The sequence below is a fragment of the Oncorhynchus kisutch genome, linkage group LG1 (genome assembly GCF_002021735.2).
Source record: "Oncorhynchus kisutch isolate 150728-3 linkage group LG1, Okis_V2, whole genome shotgun sequence".
NCBI lineage: Eukaryota > Metazoa > Chordata > Actinopteri > Salmoniformes > Salmonidae > Oncorhynchus > Oncorhynchus kisutch.
This window is the reverse complement of record NC_034174.2, coordinates 40,683,248-40,704,390: the sequence shown is the minus strand read 5'-3', so window position 1 is coordinate 40,704,390 and position 21,143 is coordinate 40,683,248. Positions and strand designations below refer to the sequence as shown.

Here is a 21,143-nt window from a genome sequence, read left to right as displayed (position 1 = left end):
AGATTTGGCGTAGGTACTCAGACCCTCATAAAGTTCCACTGCTGCACCATCGAGATAATTTTTATTTTATTTTATTTATTTCACCTTTATTTAACCATGTAGGCTAGTTGAGAACAAGTTCTCATTTGCAACTGCAACCTGGCCAAGATAAAGCGTAGCAATTTGACACATACAACAACACAGAGTTACACATGGAATAAACAAAACATACAGTCAATAATACAGTAGAACAAAAGAAAACAAAAAGTCTATATACAGTGAGTGCAAATGAGGTAAGTTAAGGAAATAAATAGGCCATGGTGTCGAAGTACTTACAATATAGCAATTAAACACTGGAATGGTAGATCGGCAGAAGATGAATGTGCAGGTAGAGATACTGGGGTGCAAAGGAGCAAAAATAAATAAATACCAGTATGGGCGTGAGGTAGGTAGATAGATGGGCTCTTTACAGATAGGCTAAGTACAGGTGCAGTGATCTGTAAAATGCTCTGACAGCTGGTGCTTAAAGCTAGTGAGGGAGATGTGAGTCTCCAGCTTCAGAGATTTGTGCAATTCATTCCAGTCATGGGCAGCAGAGAACTGGAAGGAAAGACGACCAAAGGAGGAATTGGCTTTGGGGGTGAACAGTGAGATATACCTGCTGGAGCGCGTGCTACGAGTGGGTGCTGCTATGGTGACCAGTGAGATGAGATAAGGTGGGGCTTTACCTAGCAGAGACTTGTAGATAACCTGTAGCCAGTGGGTTTGGCGACGAATATGAAGCGAGGGCCAACCAACGAGAGCGTACAGGTCGCAATGGTGGGTAGTGTATGGGGCTTTGTTGAAAAAACGGATGGCACTGTGATAGACTGCATCCAGTTTGTTGAGTAGAGTGTTGGAGGCTATTTTATAGATGACATCACCGAAGTTGAGGATCGGTAGGATGGTCAGTTTTACGAGGGTATGTTTGGCAGCATGAGTGAAGGATGCTTTGTTGCGATATAGGAAGCCGATTCTAAATTTATTTTGGATTGGAGATGCTTAATGTGAGTCTAGAAGGAGAGTTTACAGTCTAACCAGACACCCAGGTATTTGTAGTTGTCCACGTATTCTAAGTCAGAGCCGTCCAGAGTAGTGATGCAGGACGGGCGAGCAGGTGCGGGCAGCGATCGATTGAAAAGCATGCATTTAGTTTTACTTGCGTTTAAAGCAGTTGGAGGCCACGGAAGGAGAGTTGTATGGCATTGAAGCTCATCTGGAGGTTAGTTAACACAGTGTCTAAGGAGGGGCCAGAAGTATACAGAATGGTGTCGTCTTTGTGGAGGTGGATCAGAGAATCACCAGCAGCAAGATCAACATCATTGATGTATACAGAAAAGAGAGTCGGCCCGAGAATTGAACCCTGTGGCACACCCATAGAGACTGTCAGAGGTCCAGACAACAGGCCCTCCGATTTGACACACTGAACTCTATCAGAGAAGTAGTTGGTAAACCAGGCGAGGCAATCATTTGAGAAGCCAAGGCTGTCGAGTCTGCCAATAAGAATGTTGTGATTGACAGAGTCGAAAGCCTTGGCCAGGTCAATGAATACGGCTGCACAGTAATTTCTCTTATCGATGGCGGTTATGATGTCGTTTAGAACCTTGAGCGTGGCTGAGGTGCACCCATGACCAGCTCTGAAACCAGATTGCATAGCGGAGAAGGTATGGTGGGATTCGAAATGGTCAGTAATCTGTTTGGCTTTCGAAGACCTTAGAAAGACAGGGTAGGATAGACATAGGTCTGTAGCAGTTTGGGTCTAGAGTGTCACCCCCTTTGAAGAGGGGGATGACCGCGGCAGCTTTCCAATCTTTGGGAATCTCAGACGATACGAAAGAGAGGTTGAACAGGCTAGTAATAGTAGGGGTTGCAACAATTTCGGCAGATAATTTTAGAAAGAGAGGGTCCAGATTGTCTAGCCCAGCTGATTTGTAGGGGTCCAGATTTTGCAGCTCTTTCAGAACATTGGCTATCTGGATTTGGGTAACGGAGAAATGGTGGGGGCTTTGGCGGGTTGCTGTGGAGGGTGCCGGGCAGTTGACCGGGGTAGGGGCATGACTGGCATCATGACTGGTTGCATCACTGCCTGGTATGGCAACTGCTTGGCCTCCGACCGCAAGGCACTACAGAGCGTAGTACATCACCGAGGCCAGAGGAAGGCCGTAAAAAGAAAAAGATTCCAGCCACCCTAGTCATAGACTGTTCTCTCTGCTACCACACGGCAAGCGGTACTGGAGCACCAAGTCTAGGTCCAAAATGGCTTCTTAACAGCTTCAAATGGCTACCCAGACCATTTGCATTGCCCTCTTACCCCCTCTTTTATGCTGCTGCTACTCTCTGTTTATTATCTATGCATAGTCACTTTAACAACTCTACCTACCTATAACTCTACCTCGACTAACCGGTGCCTCCGCACATTTACTCTGTACTGGTACAGCCTCTCTACTCTCTACTATATAGCCTCTCTACTGTTATTTTACTACTGCTCTTTAATTATTTGTAACTTTTTCACTTATCTATTTTTAACTTAACACTTATTTTTCTTAAACTGCATTGTTGTTTAAGGGCTTGTAAGTAAGCATTTCACTGTCAGGTCTCTACTACACCTATTGTATTCGACATGTGACAAATACAATTTGATTTGAAAAGATGTAATGAGTCATGTTACACTACGTTGAATTACAGGAAATTCTCTTCAAAACAACAAAGAATTTCTACATATTTCTACAACAATTAAAGTAGGCCCAAATACAGGCTCTGGTCAGCATTCTTACCTCCAACCTTGACCATGCAACAGCATTCTTGCCTCCAACCTTGACCATGCAACAGCATTCTTGCCTCCAACCTTGACCATGCAACTGCATTCTTGCGCCCACCCTTGACTTCACACACATCTTTAACTTATTTGGTCTTTCACACTATCTAGTGTAAGTCAGTGGAACAATTCATATTCCCTACAATGGGCTAAATATAGAGTCATTAGTGTGTTTGTGTACTGGAAGAACACTACTGTTATTTTCCATACTTCTTTTATTCCACTTCTTCCCAGTTTTGCCGGTGCAACTAGGCCTACTTATTTGAACACTGATATTGTAACGGATTTCCTCCTCTTAACTGAGGAGGAATAAGGATCAGACCAAAGCGCAGCGTGGTTAGTGTTCATCTTATTTAATAATAATCAAAACTGAACAACAACAAAAAACAACCGAAACAGTTCTGTCTGGTGCAGACACACAAAGACTGAAATTAACCACCCACAAAACACAAAGGAAAACAGGCTACCTAAATATGGTTCTCAATCAGGGACAACGATAGATAGCTGCCTCTGATTGAGAACCATGTCAGGCCAAACACCGAAATAGAACATCTAGAAAAACTAACATAGACTGCCCACCCCAACTCACGCCCTGACCATACTAAAACAAAGAATAAAATAACAGAACTATGGTAATAGTTCTCTTTGAAAAAACATTTAAGGACGGCATGCATTTTTGTAGGCATTTCATATCAGCTGTGTCCTGGACATTGTTGATTGTAAGTCATAAAACATTTGAAAATAACATATTGAAATGCCCCTTGCCACAAGTATCTTGTTTAGTCCTTTTAGTACTTCAAACCAATTTGTCAAGATTTAAATGTTCATTCAACGTTCAAAGCATCCTGAATACACCGGACTAATACTGAACATAGCATACCCCTTCTTAACATTTAACAAGTTGACCCCTGGTTATGATAGTGATAATAATGTGTCTGTGTCTCTCCCCAGCTCCGTGGCTTGAAACTTCCCACTGGCTTGACTCCACCCTTCCACCAGTGACCCTTCCCCTTAGCAACCACACGGTGAAGACATTGACTAGCAACCAGTCCTGTAGGGGTGAGGATGAGGTCTTTAAATACAGAGCCTACACCGTCACCTATCTACTTGTGTTCCCCATAGCATTGCTTTTCAACAGCGGAGCGCTGTTCGTGTTCCTGCGACTGAAGTCCAAACGCTCTCCCTCTTCCATTCTCATGACCAACCTTGCCCTATCAGACGCATGCTTCTCCCTTACCCTGCCGTTTCGATTGGCCTACTACTTCAGGGGCGCTCACTGGGACCTCCCTGATTGGCTGTGCCGACTCTGTGTGTTCTGCTTCTACCTCAACCTCTACACCAGGTACGCATGTGCACACACACTGCAAAACAGCTGTTCACTAAAAAACACACACACACAGTTATTATAATGTGAGGTGACCCTGCTTGCCCAGAAAGGCACCTAACTAATAAGCTATATTATTATTCCCTTTCCCTATAGCATTCTCTTCCTGACTGGACTGAGTGTGCTCCGTTGGCTGGCCGTGCTGAAGCCTCTTCATCATCGAGCCTTGGCCACGCCCCACCGAGCTTCATTGGCCTGTTTGGGCATCTGGTTGTTTGTGGGTGGAACTTCGGTACCCTTCCTATTTTCGGGGACCAGGGTGAGGGCAGGACTAACACGCTGCTTCGAGCCCCGTAACTCCGCCTCCTGGAAGAGGATCTTCATTCTCAACTACGTGGGCGTGACATTCGGCTTCCTGATCCCATTCGTCACCATCCTTGGTTGCTACGGCAGCATCATCCGCCGACTGACAGCTACAGCCATAAACCAGAAGCTACAGACAGGAAGCCTGAAGAGTAGCCATGTGAGACGTCATCGCCAGTCTCTGTGTCTAGTCGCCATGGTGATCTGCACATTTCTAATGTGCTTCCTGCCCTATCACGTGGCTCGCTCGATGCACCTGCACGCGGTGGTGGGCGGGTGGGGCTGCGTTGTTACTGCAACACAGCAGCGGGTGTTGGTGGTGACGCTATGTCTGGCGGCGGCCAACAGCGTGCTGAACCCTCTGTTGTATTACTGTGCCGGGAAGTCCTTCAGAACGACCATACGCAATGCCTCGTCACGACGACGGTCCCTCTCCTCCCTCACTCAGGGCAGCTTGCTGTACTCTCATAGGAAGAGGAGTATTCCAACAAAACCCACAATGCTAGACACACCCCTCGCTCAACCCCTATCCCTTCCCGAGTCCATACCAGACACACTCAGCCCTGTGAACAACAGTCCATAAAGGATTCAAAACCTCTCCAGAATCAGAGACACTTTTCTGCATGTGTAAAATGGAGCCCTGAGGCCTGAACCAGAAACACACACACACACCGAAGACTGAACCCTAACATCCTCTGGGAACATAAGACACTAAAGGTTACTACCGTACAAGCTCCACTCTGTTGATCTACGTGCGTGCATGCACGTGGGTGGAGTTGGATTCTTGGAGTGGCAGAAACATTTTGGTAACAATGATATCCCAATTCCATTCACAAGGGGACGATATAATTTTTTTTTTTTTTGTGTATTTTAATTTAGTAAACAACAAGGAAGAGTCACTTTCCCTTGCTAATAGTAGCCAGCCATTACCTAGCTGGCAACCTGGCTAGCTGGCTTTAGCCTGGCTAAAAACATAGCAAGCTAGCCTTTTTAGCTTTCTCATCTTCATGTGATATAAATCAGAAAAAGTCACATGGCTAGCTAGTTGGCTAATGTCATGACTGTCCTGTGAGGATCACAAAGGGTCAGATCAGCTTGGCAATGGTTGACAATAACCAGACCTTATCTCACCCACAGAAGAGGTGATGAGGGAACTGACAGTTCACACCCTGTTGTAAATTGCAGGAGGGGGGGGGGGGGGCTCGTTCTCCCCCTCCAGTAAAATCCATGAGAGGAATGTCTTTGTTAGGCTTTTCCTGACGAAACTCAAAAGTGGACACTGGAACAATAATTCTAACATAAGAATGTGGGGAATGGTCAGGGGGGAGCTAATGAAAACTAATGTCATAATGGTGATGATTTTGTGATGTCGTTAAATACTGTAACTTGGTATATCCCCTTTATCTGTCAAGTTTCCATCCAATACGTTGTGCACATAATATGAAAAGATGAAAGTATTTTTTCTTAAGATAGGGACATGATTTTAAGAGCCATAATAGAAAATAGTTTTACATAACTTTGTGCATAGTAAGTAGCCACACCCCAGGTGAGGTCAGAGAGCATGTCAGACTGACAGAACTGTCCCCTTTGGCCAGAGGGCATAAAAGCACTGCTAACAGAGATTAACAGACCAGGAAAGACAGGGAGTTGCAGCCCACATCTAAAGTGGTTTAAACGCTGAATCTCAGAGACCAGGAAATGTGAGGCGGGAGCTACATGTTTGAAATGGTTGCAACATTGAACCTGAATACGAGGTGAAGAAATAAACTCACCTTCCTTTAGACCAGAGAGAAGGCGAGCTGCAGGTCATTTCCATCGTGGTGCGAATCCTGAATAACAACATGAGGGGGAAAACAAACTCCCCTCTCAGACAATCACTGAGACAGCTGATCTTGAGTCAAATATCTAGAAAAGCAAAGTGAGACTATCCTACTACGCTCAACACCAATGGGAACTGTCGACATGTCTGGCTAGCTATCTTCCAGAGTGAACAACAGTAGAAGAGGGGGAAAGGGAAGATCCCTTTCGGACAATCAGAGCCATACAGCTTGCCAATGAAAAGCCAACAACCTTCCCAAGGAGGGATGGTTCCGACCAATAAAAGGCTCTCACATGTAAATACATTCATGATTTCTTGTTCAAAATGGGCAGCGGTTCGTGTGCAAACTATATGATTACTGTGAGAATAGTTCTGAAATGTATTGACGATATGTGTCTTTTTCTCTCCCTCTCTCTCCCTCTCCATGTCGTTGTGTAACAAGCCACCATATTGTAAAGGTCCGCTAGGGACCTTTGTCTCATGTATTAAGTGTGTATGTTAGCCTGTTATTATTTAGTTAGCTAGTAAATAAATAATTAAACCAATTTGTATAGTACTGAATCATGATTAAGGCTGGGGTTTTTGCAGATGCATGCATCCGAATTAGGATATGATAAGATGCCCTGATCCGTTTCACCTGTCTTTGTGATTGTCTCCCCCCCTCCAGGTGTCGGCCATCTTCCCCATTATCCCCTGTGTACGTCTTGTTTATTCAAGCCTACCAGCGTTTTGTGTCTCAGCTCCTGCTTTTTCCAGTTTCTCTTTTTCTCGTCCTCCTGGTTTTTGCCCTTGCTTGTCCTGACCCTGTACCCGCCCGCCTGACCACTCTGCCTGTCCCTAAGCCTGCCTGCCATCCTGTACCTTGGCCTCTACTCTGGATTATCGAACCCCTGCCTGCCTTGACCTGTCGTTTGCCTGCCCGTTACAATAAACATTGTTACTTCACACAGTCTGCACTTGGGTCTTCCCTTGGTACCTGATATATACCTTAGAGTTTAATTTTTGAGATGGTAACTGTTTAAACAACCTCTTCCGTGGTGTCTCAAATCCTAATTAGTTAATTGTTACATGATTCATTTCATTGGGTAACAATTAAACATAGTTCGTGGATTAAATAAATAAGTCATCAGATTAATGAACATAAAGTCATGACACTACAGCAGGTTCTACCATTTCACAATAGCCTGTAATCACTAGTTATTACATGTATTATTATTATTAAACAAAATACATTTTTGGGTGGATTCTTGTTATCTTCTCATTTGTGGTGAAAGCAAAAGAATGGTCTCTTGTCCTCCATTGCTTACAAGTTTGCTAAACACTGCAAGCTAGCTAACCTTTTAGCTTCCCATATCGCCATGTGAAATAACCAGATTTATAATGAAACATACAGTATGCCCTGGCAAATAATTCTTATACAAGGAGTGTACAAAATACCTGCTCTTTCCATGACATAGACTGACCAGGGGAATCCAGGTGAAACTATGATCCCTTATTGATGTCACTTGTTAAATCCACTTCAATCAGTGTAGATGAAGGGGAGGAGACAGGTTAATGAAGGATTTTTAGGCCTTGAAACAATTGAGACATGGATTATGTATGTGTGCCATTCAGGGGGTGAATGTGCAAGACCAAATATTTAAGTGCCTTTGAACGGGATATGGTAGCAGGTGCCAGGTGCACCGGTTTGTGTCAAGAAATGCAACGCAGGGGCCTCTCGAGTGGCACAGTTGTCTAAGGTACTGCATCGCAGTGCTAGAGGTGTCACTACAGACCCGGGTTCAATCCCAGGCTGTGTCACAACCGGACGTGATTGGGAGTCCCATAGGGCGACACACAATTGGCCGAGTGTCGTCCTGGTTAGGGGAGGGTTTGGCCAGGGGGGGACCTTACCTGGCTCATCACGCTCTAGCGACTCCTTGTGGCGTGATTTCGGTTGTTAGTTGAATGGTATTTCCTCCAACATATTGGTGTGTCTGGCTTCTGGGTTAAGCTGGCGGTTGTTAAGAAGCGCAGTTTGGCGGATCATGTTTCGGAGGACTAATGACTCGACCTTTGCCTCCCGAGCCTGTTGGGGAGTTGCAGAGATGAGACAAGATCGAAAAAAGTGGTAAAAAACGTTTTTTTGTATTCACGCTCAACAGTTTCCTGTGTGTATCAAGAATAGATATTCTTAAATCTGCTTAAAACAATATGAGCATTTTCCCACCTGAGACGTGTTTCCATCAAACTGACTTTTCGTGGATAAAAGGCTGTGTGTGCGTGATGGTAGTGCAGATAAAAATAACTTTTGCTGTTAAATTCCCATGTACCGAATGAAAAATACACGTTAAATGGGTTTCCATTGCATTTTCAACTATAATGATGGTAACAAAAACTGTTGCGTTATATTGCGAATGTCTTGGAATGTCTTTGGTCTTGGAACATGGCTTTAGCCAACAGCTCGCAGATACAGTGCGGGTAGACTACCTACATGCTGCGATTATTATGGATAAGAGCGATATTATTTGCATTTGTCAAACTTCAGCCAAGCATCAATCATCATGACCAGAATAGGAGCATCAAGCTCATCACCTTGCACATTCACTACCCTCAGTTCATCACAATTTATTTAATCTGTAACCTAATAAACTGCATGGTTTCCAGCGTCGTAGAGGGAGGACAACATAACATATCATCACGTGACACCAAGTTTACTTCGATATGATGGTATTTAGATCAATATTTGCGCATAAAGGTGTTTCCACCACAATTTCTCACATAATTAATTTTACCAACACAAATAGTGAATAGATCCTAGCGACATGGGGCCGTGCATTATCATGCTGAAACATGAGGTGATGACGGCGGATGAATGGTACAACAATGGACCTCAGGATCTCGTCACTGTATCCCTGTGCATTCAAATAGCCATCAATCAGCAAACTGCTCGCCCACACAAACATTGGCACAGACACATGCATACAGACACACACACACACACACACACACACACACACACACACACGATAACATACGCACTATACATACACATGGATTTAGTACTGTAGATATGTGGTAGTTGTGGAGTAGGGGCCTGAGGGCACACAGTGTGTTGTGAAATCTGTGAATGTATTGTAATGTTTTTAAAATGGTATAAAGTGCCTTAATTTTGCTGGACCCCAGGAAGAGTAGCTACTGCTTTGACAGCAGCTAATGGGGATCCATAATAAATACAAATGCACAATGCCATACATGGTCTGCGGTTGTGAGGCCGGTTGGACCTACTGACAAATTCGCTAAAACGACATTGGAGGTGGCTTTTGGTAGAGAAATTAACATTCAATTAAATGGCAACAGCCTTGGTGGACATTCCTGCATTCAGCATGCCAATTACACGCTCCCTCAAAACTTGAGACATGTGTGGCATTGTGTTGTGTGACAAAACTGTGCATTTTAGAGTGGCCTTTTAGCACAAGGTGTACCTGTGTAATGATCATGCTGTTTAATCAGCTTCTTGATATGCCACACCCGTCAGGTGGATGGATTATATTGGCAAAGGAGAAATGCTCACTAACAGATATGTAAACAAATTTGTGCACAAAATTTGAGATAAATATTTTTGGGTTGCATATTGAAAATTTCTGTGATCTATTATTTCAACTCATGAAACATGGAACACTTTACATGGTGCGTTTATATTTTGGTTAGTATTTTTTACAATGGTGGGGGAGTGCCAATTTGGAGTAATTTTTACAATTTGTATTTAAAATGTAACCTTTATTTAACGAGGCAAGTCAGAAAAACCCGGACGACGCTGGGCCAATTGTGTGCCGCCCTATGGGACTCCCAATTACAGCCGGTTGTGAGATGCAGTGCCCAAAAGCCACGGTGGTGACGCGCGGCTCCCGCAGCGTGTCGACGCCAGCCTCGAGGATGACCCGGAGGGCGAGGTGCGGGTCGATCCGGATGGAGGCTGTGGAACTCACTCAGCAGAAATGAGTCCAAGATGTCCCCCACCGGCACCCAGCACCTCTCCTCCGGACCGTACCTCTCCCAATCCACGAGGTACTGCAGGCCCCCCACCCGACGCCTAGAGTCCAGGATGGAACGTACCGTGTACGCCGGGGCCTCCTCGATGTCCAGGAGGGGAGGAGGGACCTCCCGCACCTCAACGTCCTGCACTGGACCAGCTACCACCGGCCTGAGGAGAGACACATGAAACGAAGGGTTAATATGATAGTAAGGGGGAGCTGTAACCTATATCACACCTCGTTTATTCCCCTCGGGACTTTAAATGGCCCCACAAACCGCGGGCTCAGCTTCCCGCAGGGCAGGCAGAGGGGCAGGTTTCGGGTCGAGAGCCAGACCCGGTCCCCCGGTGCAAACACAGGGGCCTCACTGCAGTGGCAGTCCGCTCTCTCCTTCTGCCGCCCACCAGCCTGTTTCAGGGATTCCTCCAACGCAGTAGCCTCGGTCTGACTGATGCCACGGTACCAGGACCGGCTGATAGCCCAACACTCACTGAAACGGCGACAGGTTCATGGAGGAGTGGCGGAGTGAATTTTGGGCCATCTCGGCCCATGGGACGAACCTCGCCCACTCTCCCGGCCGGTCCTGGCAATACGACCGCAGAAACCTACCCACATCCTGGTTAACTCTCTCCACCTGCCCATCAGGCTGATCGAGACCCCCAGAAGCTCCATGAACGCCCTCCAATTCCGGGACGTGAACTGGGGACCCCGATCAGAAACTATGTCCTCAGGCACCCAGTAGTGCCGGAAGACATGTGCAAACAGGGCCTCCGCAGTCTGTAGGGCCGTAGGGAGATCGGGCAAAGGGAGGAGACGGCAGGACTTAGAAAACAACGACCAGGATCGTGGTGTTCCCCTGTGACGGAGGAAGATCGGTGAGGAAGTCCACCGACAGGTGTGACCAAGGCCGCTGTGGAACGGGGAGGGGCTGTAACTTCCCTCTAGGCAGGTGTCTAGGAGCCTTACACTCGGCGCACACCGAACAGGAGGAGACATAAAACCCTCAAGTCCTTGGCCAAGGTGGGCCACCAATACTTCCCCCTAAGACCCCGCACCGTCCTATCAATCCCCGGATGACCAGAGGAGGGTAGTGTGTGGGCCTACCTGATCAATCTGTCGCGAACACCAAGCGGGACGTACCTCTGACCAGCTGGACACTGTGGTGGAGTAGGTTCTAACCGTGACTCCCGCTCAATGTCCACGTCCACCTCCCATGCCACGAGACAAGAGTCCGGAAGTATGGGGGTGGGCTCGATGGACCACTCCTCGGTATCATAGAGACAGGACAGTGCGTCGGCCTTAGCGTTACGGGAACCTGGTCTATATGAGATGGTGAAACTAAATCTTGTGAAAAACATCACCCACCTTGCCTGGCGAGGATTCAGTCTCCTCGCCGCCCGGATGTACTCCAGATTACGGTGGTCAGTCCAGATGAGAAAAGAGTGTTGCGCCCCCTCAAGCCAATGTCTCCACACCTTCAGAGCCTTTACCACAGCCAGCAACTCCCGGTCCCCCACATCATAGTTTCGCTCCGCCTGACTGAGCTTCCTCGAAAAGAAAGCACAGGGTCGAAGCTTCAGTGGTGTGTCCAAGCGCTGTGATAGCACAGCTCCAACACCAGCCTCGGACTCGTCCACCTCCACTCTGAATGCCAAAGAGGGAGCATCGGTAAACAAAGCCTTCAGACAACTAAAAGCTCTGCCCGCCTCCGCCGACCACCGCAAACACACCGGCGCCCTCCTCGGGCGGGGAGGTAATGGGAGCAGACACGTGCCCAAAACCCCGGATAAACGTCTGGTAGTAATTGGCAAACCCTAAAAACCGCTGCACCTCCTTTACCGTACTGCAATGCGGTCACACTCCATCACCACACCAGATGTGGAAATGCGATACCACAGGAAAGAGACGGCTTGTTTGGAGAACACACATTTCTCAGCCTTGACGTACAGGTCATGCTCCAACAGTTGCCCAAGTACCCTGTGCACCAGAGACACATGTGCAATTTCATCAATATAAACTACCACACCGTGCCCGTGAAGGTCCCGGAGAATATCGTCTACAAAGGATTGGAAGACGGCTGGAGCATTTTTCAACCCATATGGCATGACGAGGTACTCATAAGGTCTGCGTCCGTGCAAATTATTTATAAAAAATAACTCGAGGAGGCAGATGACGTGGAGGGCCGAATGTACCCCTGTCCCAGAGATTCGGTGACATATGTCTCCATAGCCACCGTCTCCTCCTGTGACAGGGGATACACATGACTCCTGGGAAGTGCGGCATTTACCTGGAGGTTTATCGCACAATCCACTCAACGATGAGGTGGTAATTGGGTCACCCTCTTTTTACAGAAACCCAATGCTGGATGATTCTCTTCTCATCAATCCGTCATCAATAACACAATGAAAATTTCGAATTATTTATTAAATTGGTAAAAATGTAAGGCCATGTGGCAAACAATAATGCAGGCACTGGGGATGAGGGTGTGAGCATGTGGGTCTGGGCAGATGAGATGTAATAGTTGTTTCTGTGCGTCTATAAGTTCAATTGTTGTTCTTATGTGTGTGTTATGTTTGTATCTGGTGTGGGGGCAATTTAAAAAAAAATTAAGACAAAAAATGAATGACAACACCTTGTCTTAAATGCAACCATCTAATCCAGCCTACAAAAAGGGGAGACACAAATTGTAAAATATGATGTCCATCTAGTCTGAAGGAGGAAATTATTGTCCCCCAAAAAACCTTCCAGTGGATCTGGTTTTAAATGTACTTAAGTAGGCTATTGTGGGAAAAATACTACATTTTCATACTTTATTAAAAGTAAATGCTATACATCAAATTCCAGTTAAAGGAAACCAGACGGCATGATTTTCTTTACAGAAAGAGAGGAGAATACTAGTCTTTCGTACACCAGCCACTGTGTAGTCTAAGTGTGTCGCGCGTCAGCCAAGTAAGGAGGGCGGGACTAGACGCCCTTGATCCAATGAACGAGCACTGTGAGAACGTGATGCGATGACGTAATGAGGCGAACAGAGAACGCGCAAAATTCGAAAGTGGACCGGAAGTAAAATCAACCGCAGGTCCGCAGACAGCAGGGGGATCCTAATGTTTTCTTTTTTTTTTTAAGTATATTGTCCGTTGGCTAAATTTTAGATAGGCTACATTACGTTTTTATTATATGTACGTACTAGGTTGGAAAGTTCATTCGTATTCTATCTCTGTTAGTTTGCTTGCAATGAATGTGTTGAATTATCCAGGGCAAGATAGCTAGTTGACTAGCTGTTATTGCTGCTCATAGCTAACGTACCAGCTGGTTTTGTGATTCTAAAACTGATCCTGCTGTATCAATCTCTGTTGGATTAGGAAAGAGTCAAAGCGTCGGTATGTTTAAATTCAAATATCAAGGGAGTGTGAAAGATCTGGCGTCTCTCGATCCAATGACCAGTCGCTGCTCCCGCCTCAACCACCTACTGCAGGTGAATATTACTGTCTGGTGTAGCTACTTGATGTACTGCCTTTATATATGGGCTAGTAAGAGAGAATAATCAAAACAACAGTAGAAATACATACTCCTAATCATTTGGTTATCCACTTGCTACCGACTAATATAGCTAATTAGCTCAACAGTTCAATGCAGATAAAGGTTCAGCAAGGTATGAGATGGTCGTTGGCAAGCCTCGTTTAATTGATAATGATTAATGTATGCCCCTGTTGCTTTAACACTCCAGGGAAAGACATCCAACCATGGCCTACAGGGTGGGGTGAATGTGACGAGGGAGGAGCTGTTGGACGCTCTGCTCCTTCTCTACCAGGAGTGCTCTTCCCCAGACCTGATGAAGATAGAATATGTGGCCAACTTTGTCAACAAGTGTAAGCATTTGATTTGCATCTATCATTTACTACTGAAGTGTTTTAGTAGTAAAGGATATCATCTTATTATACTCCTATGTTTAATAGGGATGGGTATTTTACATGTTTTGACTGTTGGAGTACTTGCATGTAAAATAAATATGTGTGCATTTGTCTATAGGCCTATGCCAACAATGCCACATTTTTCATAACCATTACAGATAACATGGCCCATTTATATATTCAGTCAAGAAAAAAGCAAGTGCCATTTTAATATTCATTTATTGAAACCATAATATCAACTGGTTATATCATATTGTGGAACACAATCTTCAGAACCTCAGCAGTGGCGCTTGCTTGTCGAAGCCTATTGCTGTGTAATAGCATAGCCTTGCTTTGTTAATTTAGCAGACAATAGACTCTTATTTCCTTTAGCCCTTATCACAGTCAATTTTATAGAAGAAGAAAAATATTGTGTAATATAACAGAATAAAATAGAACCTCATATTTTTCCCAAGTGAAACAATTTAGACAGAACAGTTAGACCGTGCGAAGGGATGCGCATCTCACGTCTGGAACAGTTATTCTCAAAGAGTGATCATTTGAAACAGGGCTCAATTTGGCAAGTTGAAATACTTTTTTTCAGGGTTACAAACCAAGATCTGTTTTTTTCAAAATAAAGGCATTCAATTTAGTTTGTCCTGCCTGTTGTTTGGAATTTTCTAAATTGGATTAACAATTCCACATTGAACTCTGCATGGTGGTGAATTATGGCCATGACATCAGTTTGGTGAGTTGGCCTATGCTTAATGATTGTGATGAAAATGTAGTTTTTGTTTTAATCAAACAAATGTTTTTGCGTATTTTCAGTTTCGAACTTGTCTATGTTTAGGGTAGGCTAAGCTAACCAATTCTTAATGGCACTAGCAGTTTGCAAAGGAGCCTAAGCGGATAATAGATAGGAAGCAATTAGTCCAAAACTGCAGCTCGTGGTTGGAACACATATTTTCCTACTTCATTCAACAAGTCCATTTTGAATTTGTGAACTGTCATCATTTGGCAAGGAATGTAGCTTGTGTATCCCATTAGTTAGATAATGTTTTTATAGGCATTGATTTCTGGAGGCCTAATGGGAGCTTGTATGCTCACTCAGCACATGTGTGTGTAAGGAGCGGTCAAAACGCAGTTGAGTGAATGAGACACTGAGAGGAAAGGGAATTTAGGGAGAAGAACTTGCTTGGCTTGGCTTGGTTTCTTTTTTGTTGTGCCCCCGCATTTGTACATGTACAAATGGAACACTAGAGTCAAAGCAAGTTTATGTTGTCTTCTAGGTGAAATTACACTTGCCTGTTTGGGCAACCGCACAAAATAGTTTGACAGTATTTGTTGAAAAAAATTATCTCTGGTTAAAGATTGAGCTTTGACGTCTGTTCGAATACTCAATTACTAATGTTTAACTGTGTATGTGTGTGTGACTCTCAGACTCTGAGGTGGTGTCAGAGTTACATGAGTTGCAGCCTGGGTTGCGGGACTTTGAGAAGCGCGGGGTGGTTGGACGCGGCCGCTTTGCTGAAGTACAGGTGGTCCGAGAGAGATCCACAGGAGATGTGTGTGCCTTGAAGGTCATGGAGAAGGCAGGCCTGCGCTCCAAAGAAAATGTAAGCTACACAATTTTTCATTCTGCTCCAAAAATAGTTATTCGTTGTGTGGGCGGGTCCTCACTTTTCACTTAGTCATGCGTCAATGTCGAAGAGAGACTTTGAAAGTCAACTTAAATGGAAGTAATTATTCACCTTTGACTGAGGAGTCAATCTGTGAAAACTGTAACATGTTTGGAAAATATCCGTTGTTTGTGGTTTCCTGAAATGTAGTTGACAGGCAGGTGCATTTCCTTCCTCTGTAACTCATGTTCTGTTCCTCCCTCAGGTGTTCTATGAGGAGGAGAGGAAGATACTGGCACTGAGCTGCAGCCCCTGGATCCCACAGCTCCTGTATGCCTTCCAGGACCAAGACAATGTCTACCTGGTAACAGTATTGAAATACATAGGTTATGGCCTGTGAATTATTTGTTGTGTGATTGACACCACAATGCAATATCAATATTCAACACAATTTGTCAAAATCTATAGATATTACTAGCGAGAATGCCCCTAAAGACAACGCTGAAAATGTTGGCCATGGCCACTCGTCTGTCTCACTCGAAAACATTCCGTCGACCTTGCTTTCACAGAAATGTCTCGTTAAAAACAAGGCAATTTGGCTGGGAACAAATCAGATTCCAGATTGGTTATGGGTCAGTACAGCGGTGAGCAATCTATGGCCCTAGGGCCGAACGTGGCCTGTTTTGTACTTCAATATGGCCTGGGACCCTATATTTACATCCGTAGTTAAATGAATTGATCATGGCATTGCGCTCTGTCAATCCAAATGGAACCCGGGTTGCTTTTCAATTTTCTGACATAGTCTTATACCTCTCCACTGCTATCCATCAGATGTCCAATAGATGGCGTCATGTACCATATTTTGTATTGGGCTGATAAACAGTACTATAGATTTTCAAAACATGTTATCGATGCATAGTGTTTGCTGGGTATGGATGCTGCCATGTCTTCCTTTTCATAACAACAACAACAATATAAACCGAATGCATGCATAAATAGCATCTATAGACCTTAGTAGGCCGATAGTAAATAAGAATTTGTTCTTAACTGACTTGCGTAGCTAAATAAAAATAAATAATCTAATTGGTTTTGTTCAAACCGTTCATTGGTTTAATATTCGTTCCTTTGCAGCCTTCTTTGAGCCGCTATTACAATTTTGTGGCTTGTAATTCAATTTCGAAATCCCAAATGTGTCCCTTCAGCCAAAAAGTTGGCATTTTAGATGTTTTTTCCCACTTTACCTAATCAGTACAATTGTGTGTTTCCCTCACTGTACTCCGTTTGCTGCTGGAATGCTCTGTCCACTTCTTCCTGTGAATTTGTGGGATTAGAATATCCAAAACAAATGCCAAGTGAGCAATGCATTGCTGCTCGGAAAGCGAACTGAGTGGCTTAAATTAGAAATGAGTTATTTTCCATGTCTGCTTCAGCTCAGTCAGCCCCCACTCCCAGCTCTGATCTCTGCCCACACTTCCATACTGAGCCCAGAGAAAATACAAAGAATCCATCTCTACCCAAGTGTTAGACTGCTCCAAAGTGTCTCTCAGTACCCTGTTGCTAGGTAACCTCTTTAGAATGCTGCTGTTCATTCAGACTCCCCGACCATTCATGCGCTGCAGTATGCTCCTCGTTGCTGAACTTTTAACACCCCTACTGATAGCTGCTGCCTTTATTGCTTCCTGTTTATATTTAGAATGCATGGAACAACGGCAGCACTGGTAGAATTAATTAGAAACGGTTGCTTTGTTATTTTCTACTCCCTATGTATAGCCATGTTATTTTTACTTATTATTTATAGTTGTTATTCACAGTGTATTTATTCCTCACTATTTATATTTTTTTATAAAAATGTTATCTCATCTTTAACTCTGTATTGTTGGAAATGGACCTGTTAGTAAGCATTTCACTTTTAGTCTACAGCTGTTGTCTACAAAGCATGTGACAAGTATTTCAATTTGATTTCCAGACACATTTTGACGCTCTTGGTGGTTTAATATGGGACCAATGACCGTAGAAACTGTGTTGTCTGCAATGTGGCGTGGTGATACTTGTCTTTTTTCGCAGGGTTTCAAATAAACACAAAATGAATTAAGCTGTTTGGCCAGGCTGTTGCAAGACAGTTTCCTGTTTGTCTGAAAACATGATTGTCACGTTACTATGCACATGGCCGTGTTTGTGTTTAATTTCCGTGTGTGTGTGTTGATAGGCGATGGATTACCTCCCGGGTGGGGACCTGATGGCCCTGATGAACAGATATGAGGAGCAATTTGATGAGGCCATGGCCCAGTTTTACCTGGCCGAACTAGTGGAGGCCATCCATGCTGTGCATCAGATGGGTTTTGTCCACAGGTGACTTCCAAATTTCACACTTTTAATACACTCAAATGGGCTGCACACCTCTGTACCGCTAATGTGAATCCCCAGAATAACAACGTGACTACTAGTGTCAATGTTCATATAGGGTTAATACACCACAGGTATAAGAGAGAAATCCATCTCGCTCTTTGTAAGATCTCTCACCTGCATTTAGGTCAAATTGTTTTGTCTGGTCTCGCTCCTCCTTGTCCTTCTGTTCCCATTCCCTTTCTCCTGCATTCTCTCACATCCTCCTCGCATCTTTGCTGTTGCAGAGATGTCAAACCAGAGAATGTGCTCATTGACCGCACTGGGCACATCAAGCTGGCAGACTTTGGTTCAGCTGCCAAGCTCACTGCTAATAAAAAGGTAAAAGCTCACACAGAATGAATATACTGAAGAGGATTTCTTATTTTTCCTATTGAATGTGTGAGAAAGTTGTGCTGCAAAAACAAACCAAAAAGCTCATGTACCTGCCAAGTTGCTAGCTCCATTGAAACAACATGTGAAACCTGTGCAAGGGATGGATTACTACTCAAACATTGGGTTATAACATAATGCAAAAGCAGGTACAACTTCCACATAATAACATTAATTTAGAGGTTATTCATGAGGTGAGAGTAACTGAGATTGCTGTTTTGCAGGTGTTTACCCCCAGGGCACCTGTCGGGACGCAGGACTACCTGTCCCCTGAGGTGTTGGGGGCTATGAACGGGGGGTCCCAGTGTAGCTACGGCCTGGAGTGTGACTGGTGGTCACTAGGGATCATCGCCTACGAGATGATCTACATGAAGTCTCCGTTCACCGATGGCACCGCCACCAAGACCGCCCACAATATCATGAACTTCCAGGTAGGGTCCCATTATTATATCTAATACGTACTGTCTGATACATCTTGCACTGGTCTGGAAGTCTGTAAAAAGGTATGGAATGATAAAGAACTGGTATCCTGGAAAAGTAGGTAATTTTTATTTTGAATCTGTAAAATGGATGGCTATAAAAACGCTTTGAAAAAAGTGATAGAGCTGGTGGGGTTACCTGACAAATGATGTATGAGGCTGTCCGCTATCTCTTCAGGCAGTCTAAAGGGAAAATAGGCGTAGCAATTTTACACCAACTACAGTAGTCATATCAAAACATTTAGTGATTCTTGACAACCTTAGCTGCCACAGAGTTATCTGAATTCTATGTTTGAGACCGTTGTGACTGCATTCTGTCCCTATCGTTTTCCTCCCAGCGTTTTTTGAAGTTCCCCCAGGATCCAAAGGCCAGTAAGCACTTTGTAGACCTGGTTCAGAGTCTACTCTGTGGAGCGCAGGAGCGGCTAGGCTTTGAGGAGCTCCGTTGTCACCCCTTCTTCTCCACTGTGGACTGGAACAAGCTGAGACAAGGTGAGCTCTGGCCCCCTCCTAACTGACCAGGATCGTATTCATTAGCCACCAAATGGAAAACAAGTGAACTTGTCCAATAAGAAACACTTATTTTTATTTTCCGTTTGCGAAACGTTTTCAAACTTATCCATTGAGTGCCCTGATGAGTACGACCCTGGTTATAAGCTGATCATGGTCCTCTCACCTCAGCCTTGTTTATGAATGTGTGTCTTACATCTGTTAAGTGTTGCAAGGTAGAGAAGAACCATTTGAAGAAAAACTAGGGTTTGATTTGGTTTAAAGGGATAGTTCACTCAAACTTAAAGCGTGCATGGTTTACCACTTAGCTTGGTTGTTGATTCACTAAGACATCCAAAAACTGTCTTTCTTATTGATCGATGGAATGCACACACTTGAAATACAGCACTCAAGTGCTTTCCATGCTTCACTATACTACTAAAGGAAACAAATATTGTACACAGTACACTACGCACAGCGTAATGTGTACACATACACAGCTGCTGATCTCTCCTCAACATCCCCCCTCTGGACTAAGCTGGCCTCCTGCCAGACCGTAGCGAATCTCATTATCTCACAACTACTGATGCCACTACTACTGTGTGTGTGTGTGTCTGTGTGTGTGATCCCCAGGAGAGCAGGGAAAAGGCTGGACATAAAGCCTGACACTAGGATGAGGGAATATATTAATGAGATAAACGCTTGCGTGTTACAGCTCAGAATCACTCAGCATTGACACGTGGTGAGAATGTCATGAGAAGAATGCCAGAGCCTTTGATTGACCAGATATGTGAAATTGCCTCATTGATGCTCACAATATCATATTGTTGTCAGGGTAAATAGATGAACGTCTGGAATTAGAATTACTGTGGACTATTTTATTTCTGGAAGAGGATTTACTGGAATATCTTTCCTTTCATGGAAGAGCTGTGATTTGTGGACCCTGATTGAAAGAAAATTGTTGCTGAATTTAGTAAGAAATGGATTCCCGTGTCCAAGTACTTGATCATAGAGCTCCTTTGTTTCATTGACATTAAAACACAGCATCAGGATGTTTTGGCGCAGCGGTCTAAGGCACTGCATCTCAGTGCTAGAGGCGTCACTACAGACACCCTGGTTCGAAACCCAGTCTGTATCACAACCGGCCCGCAATTGGAAGTCCCATAGGGCTGCACGCAATTGGCCCAGCGTCGTTCGGGTTTGGCCGGTGTAGGTCGTCATTGTAAATAAGAATTTGTTCATATGTGTGTGAATATGTGTGCCTAGTTAAGTAAAGGTACAATAAAAAAAAAAGTGACCTGGGTGGCTATTCACCCACCTAGCTTAATGGGCTATTTGTCAAATATGCTGATCAAAGGAACCTTTGTGAATCCAAATACTGCCTCTGCTTTAAAATGCTATTGAAGACTACCATACGATGGTGTGATTGGTGTGCGTCTTAAATGCGTGTGTGTGTTGTGCAAATGTATGAGGCTGGGCTTGTTAATGGTTGAGTGAGTGCAGATAGAGCGCTAGACTATAGGGCTGTGCTTTGGCGGC

At 44.5% G+C, this 21,143-nt stretch overlaps 2 protein-coding genes across 8 annotated transcripts in view; both read left to right on the top strand.

Annotated features, from left to right (window-relative positions):
- The first annotated feature begins 3,587 nt into the window (after positions 1-3,587).
- On the top strand, positions 3,588-5,103 carry LOC109871451 (cysteinyl leukotriene receptor 2-like). The gene is made up of 3 exons (XM_020462382.1): positions 3,588-3,603; positions 3,785-4,175; positions 4,314-5,103. Exons 1-3 carry the CDS (start codon positions 3,588-3,590, stop codon positions 5,101-5,103), a joined length of 1,197 nt encoding a protein of 398 aa, XP_020317971.1.
- An 8,301-nt stretch (positions 5,104-13,404) lies between these two features.
- Positions 13,405-21,143, top strand: part of cita (citron rho-interacting serine/threonine kinase a) — a 53,942-nt gene continuing 46,203 nt past the window's right edge. For 3 of the 7 annotated variants that reach the window (XM_031824508.1, XM_031824538.1, XM_031824532.1), the window contains exons 1-8: positions 13,410-13,827; positions 14,080-14,221; positions 15,683-15,858; positions 16,127-16,225; positions 18,068-18,210; positions 18,492-18,585; positions 18,861-19,067; positions 19,454-19,607. In XM_031824508.1, the coding sequence (XP_031680368.1) occupies positions 13,735-13,827; positions 14,080-14,221; positions 15,683-15,858; positions 16,127-16,225; positions 18,068-18,210; positions 18,492-18,585; positions 18,861-19,067; positions 19,454-19,607 (1,108 nt within the window). In that variant the 5' untranslated portion in view covers positions 13,410-13,734. Of the gene's footprint in view, positions 13,828-14,079; positions 14,222-15,682; positions 15,859-16,126; positions 16,226-18,067; positions 18,211-18,491; positions 18,586-18,860; positions 19,068-19,453; positions 19,608-21,143 lie in introns of all 7 variants that reach the window. The other 4 variants (XM_020487058.2, XM_031824518.1, XM_031824523.1 and 1 more) reach the window with 2 other exon arrangements.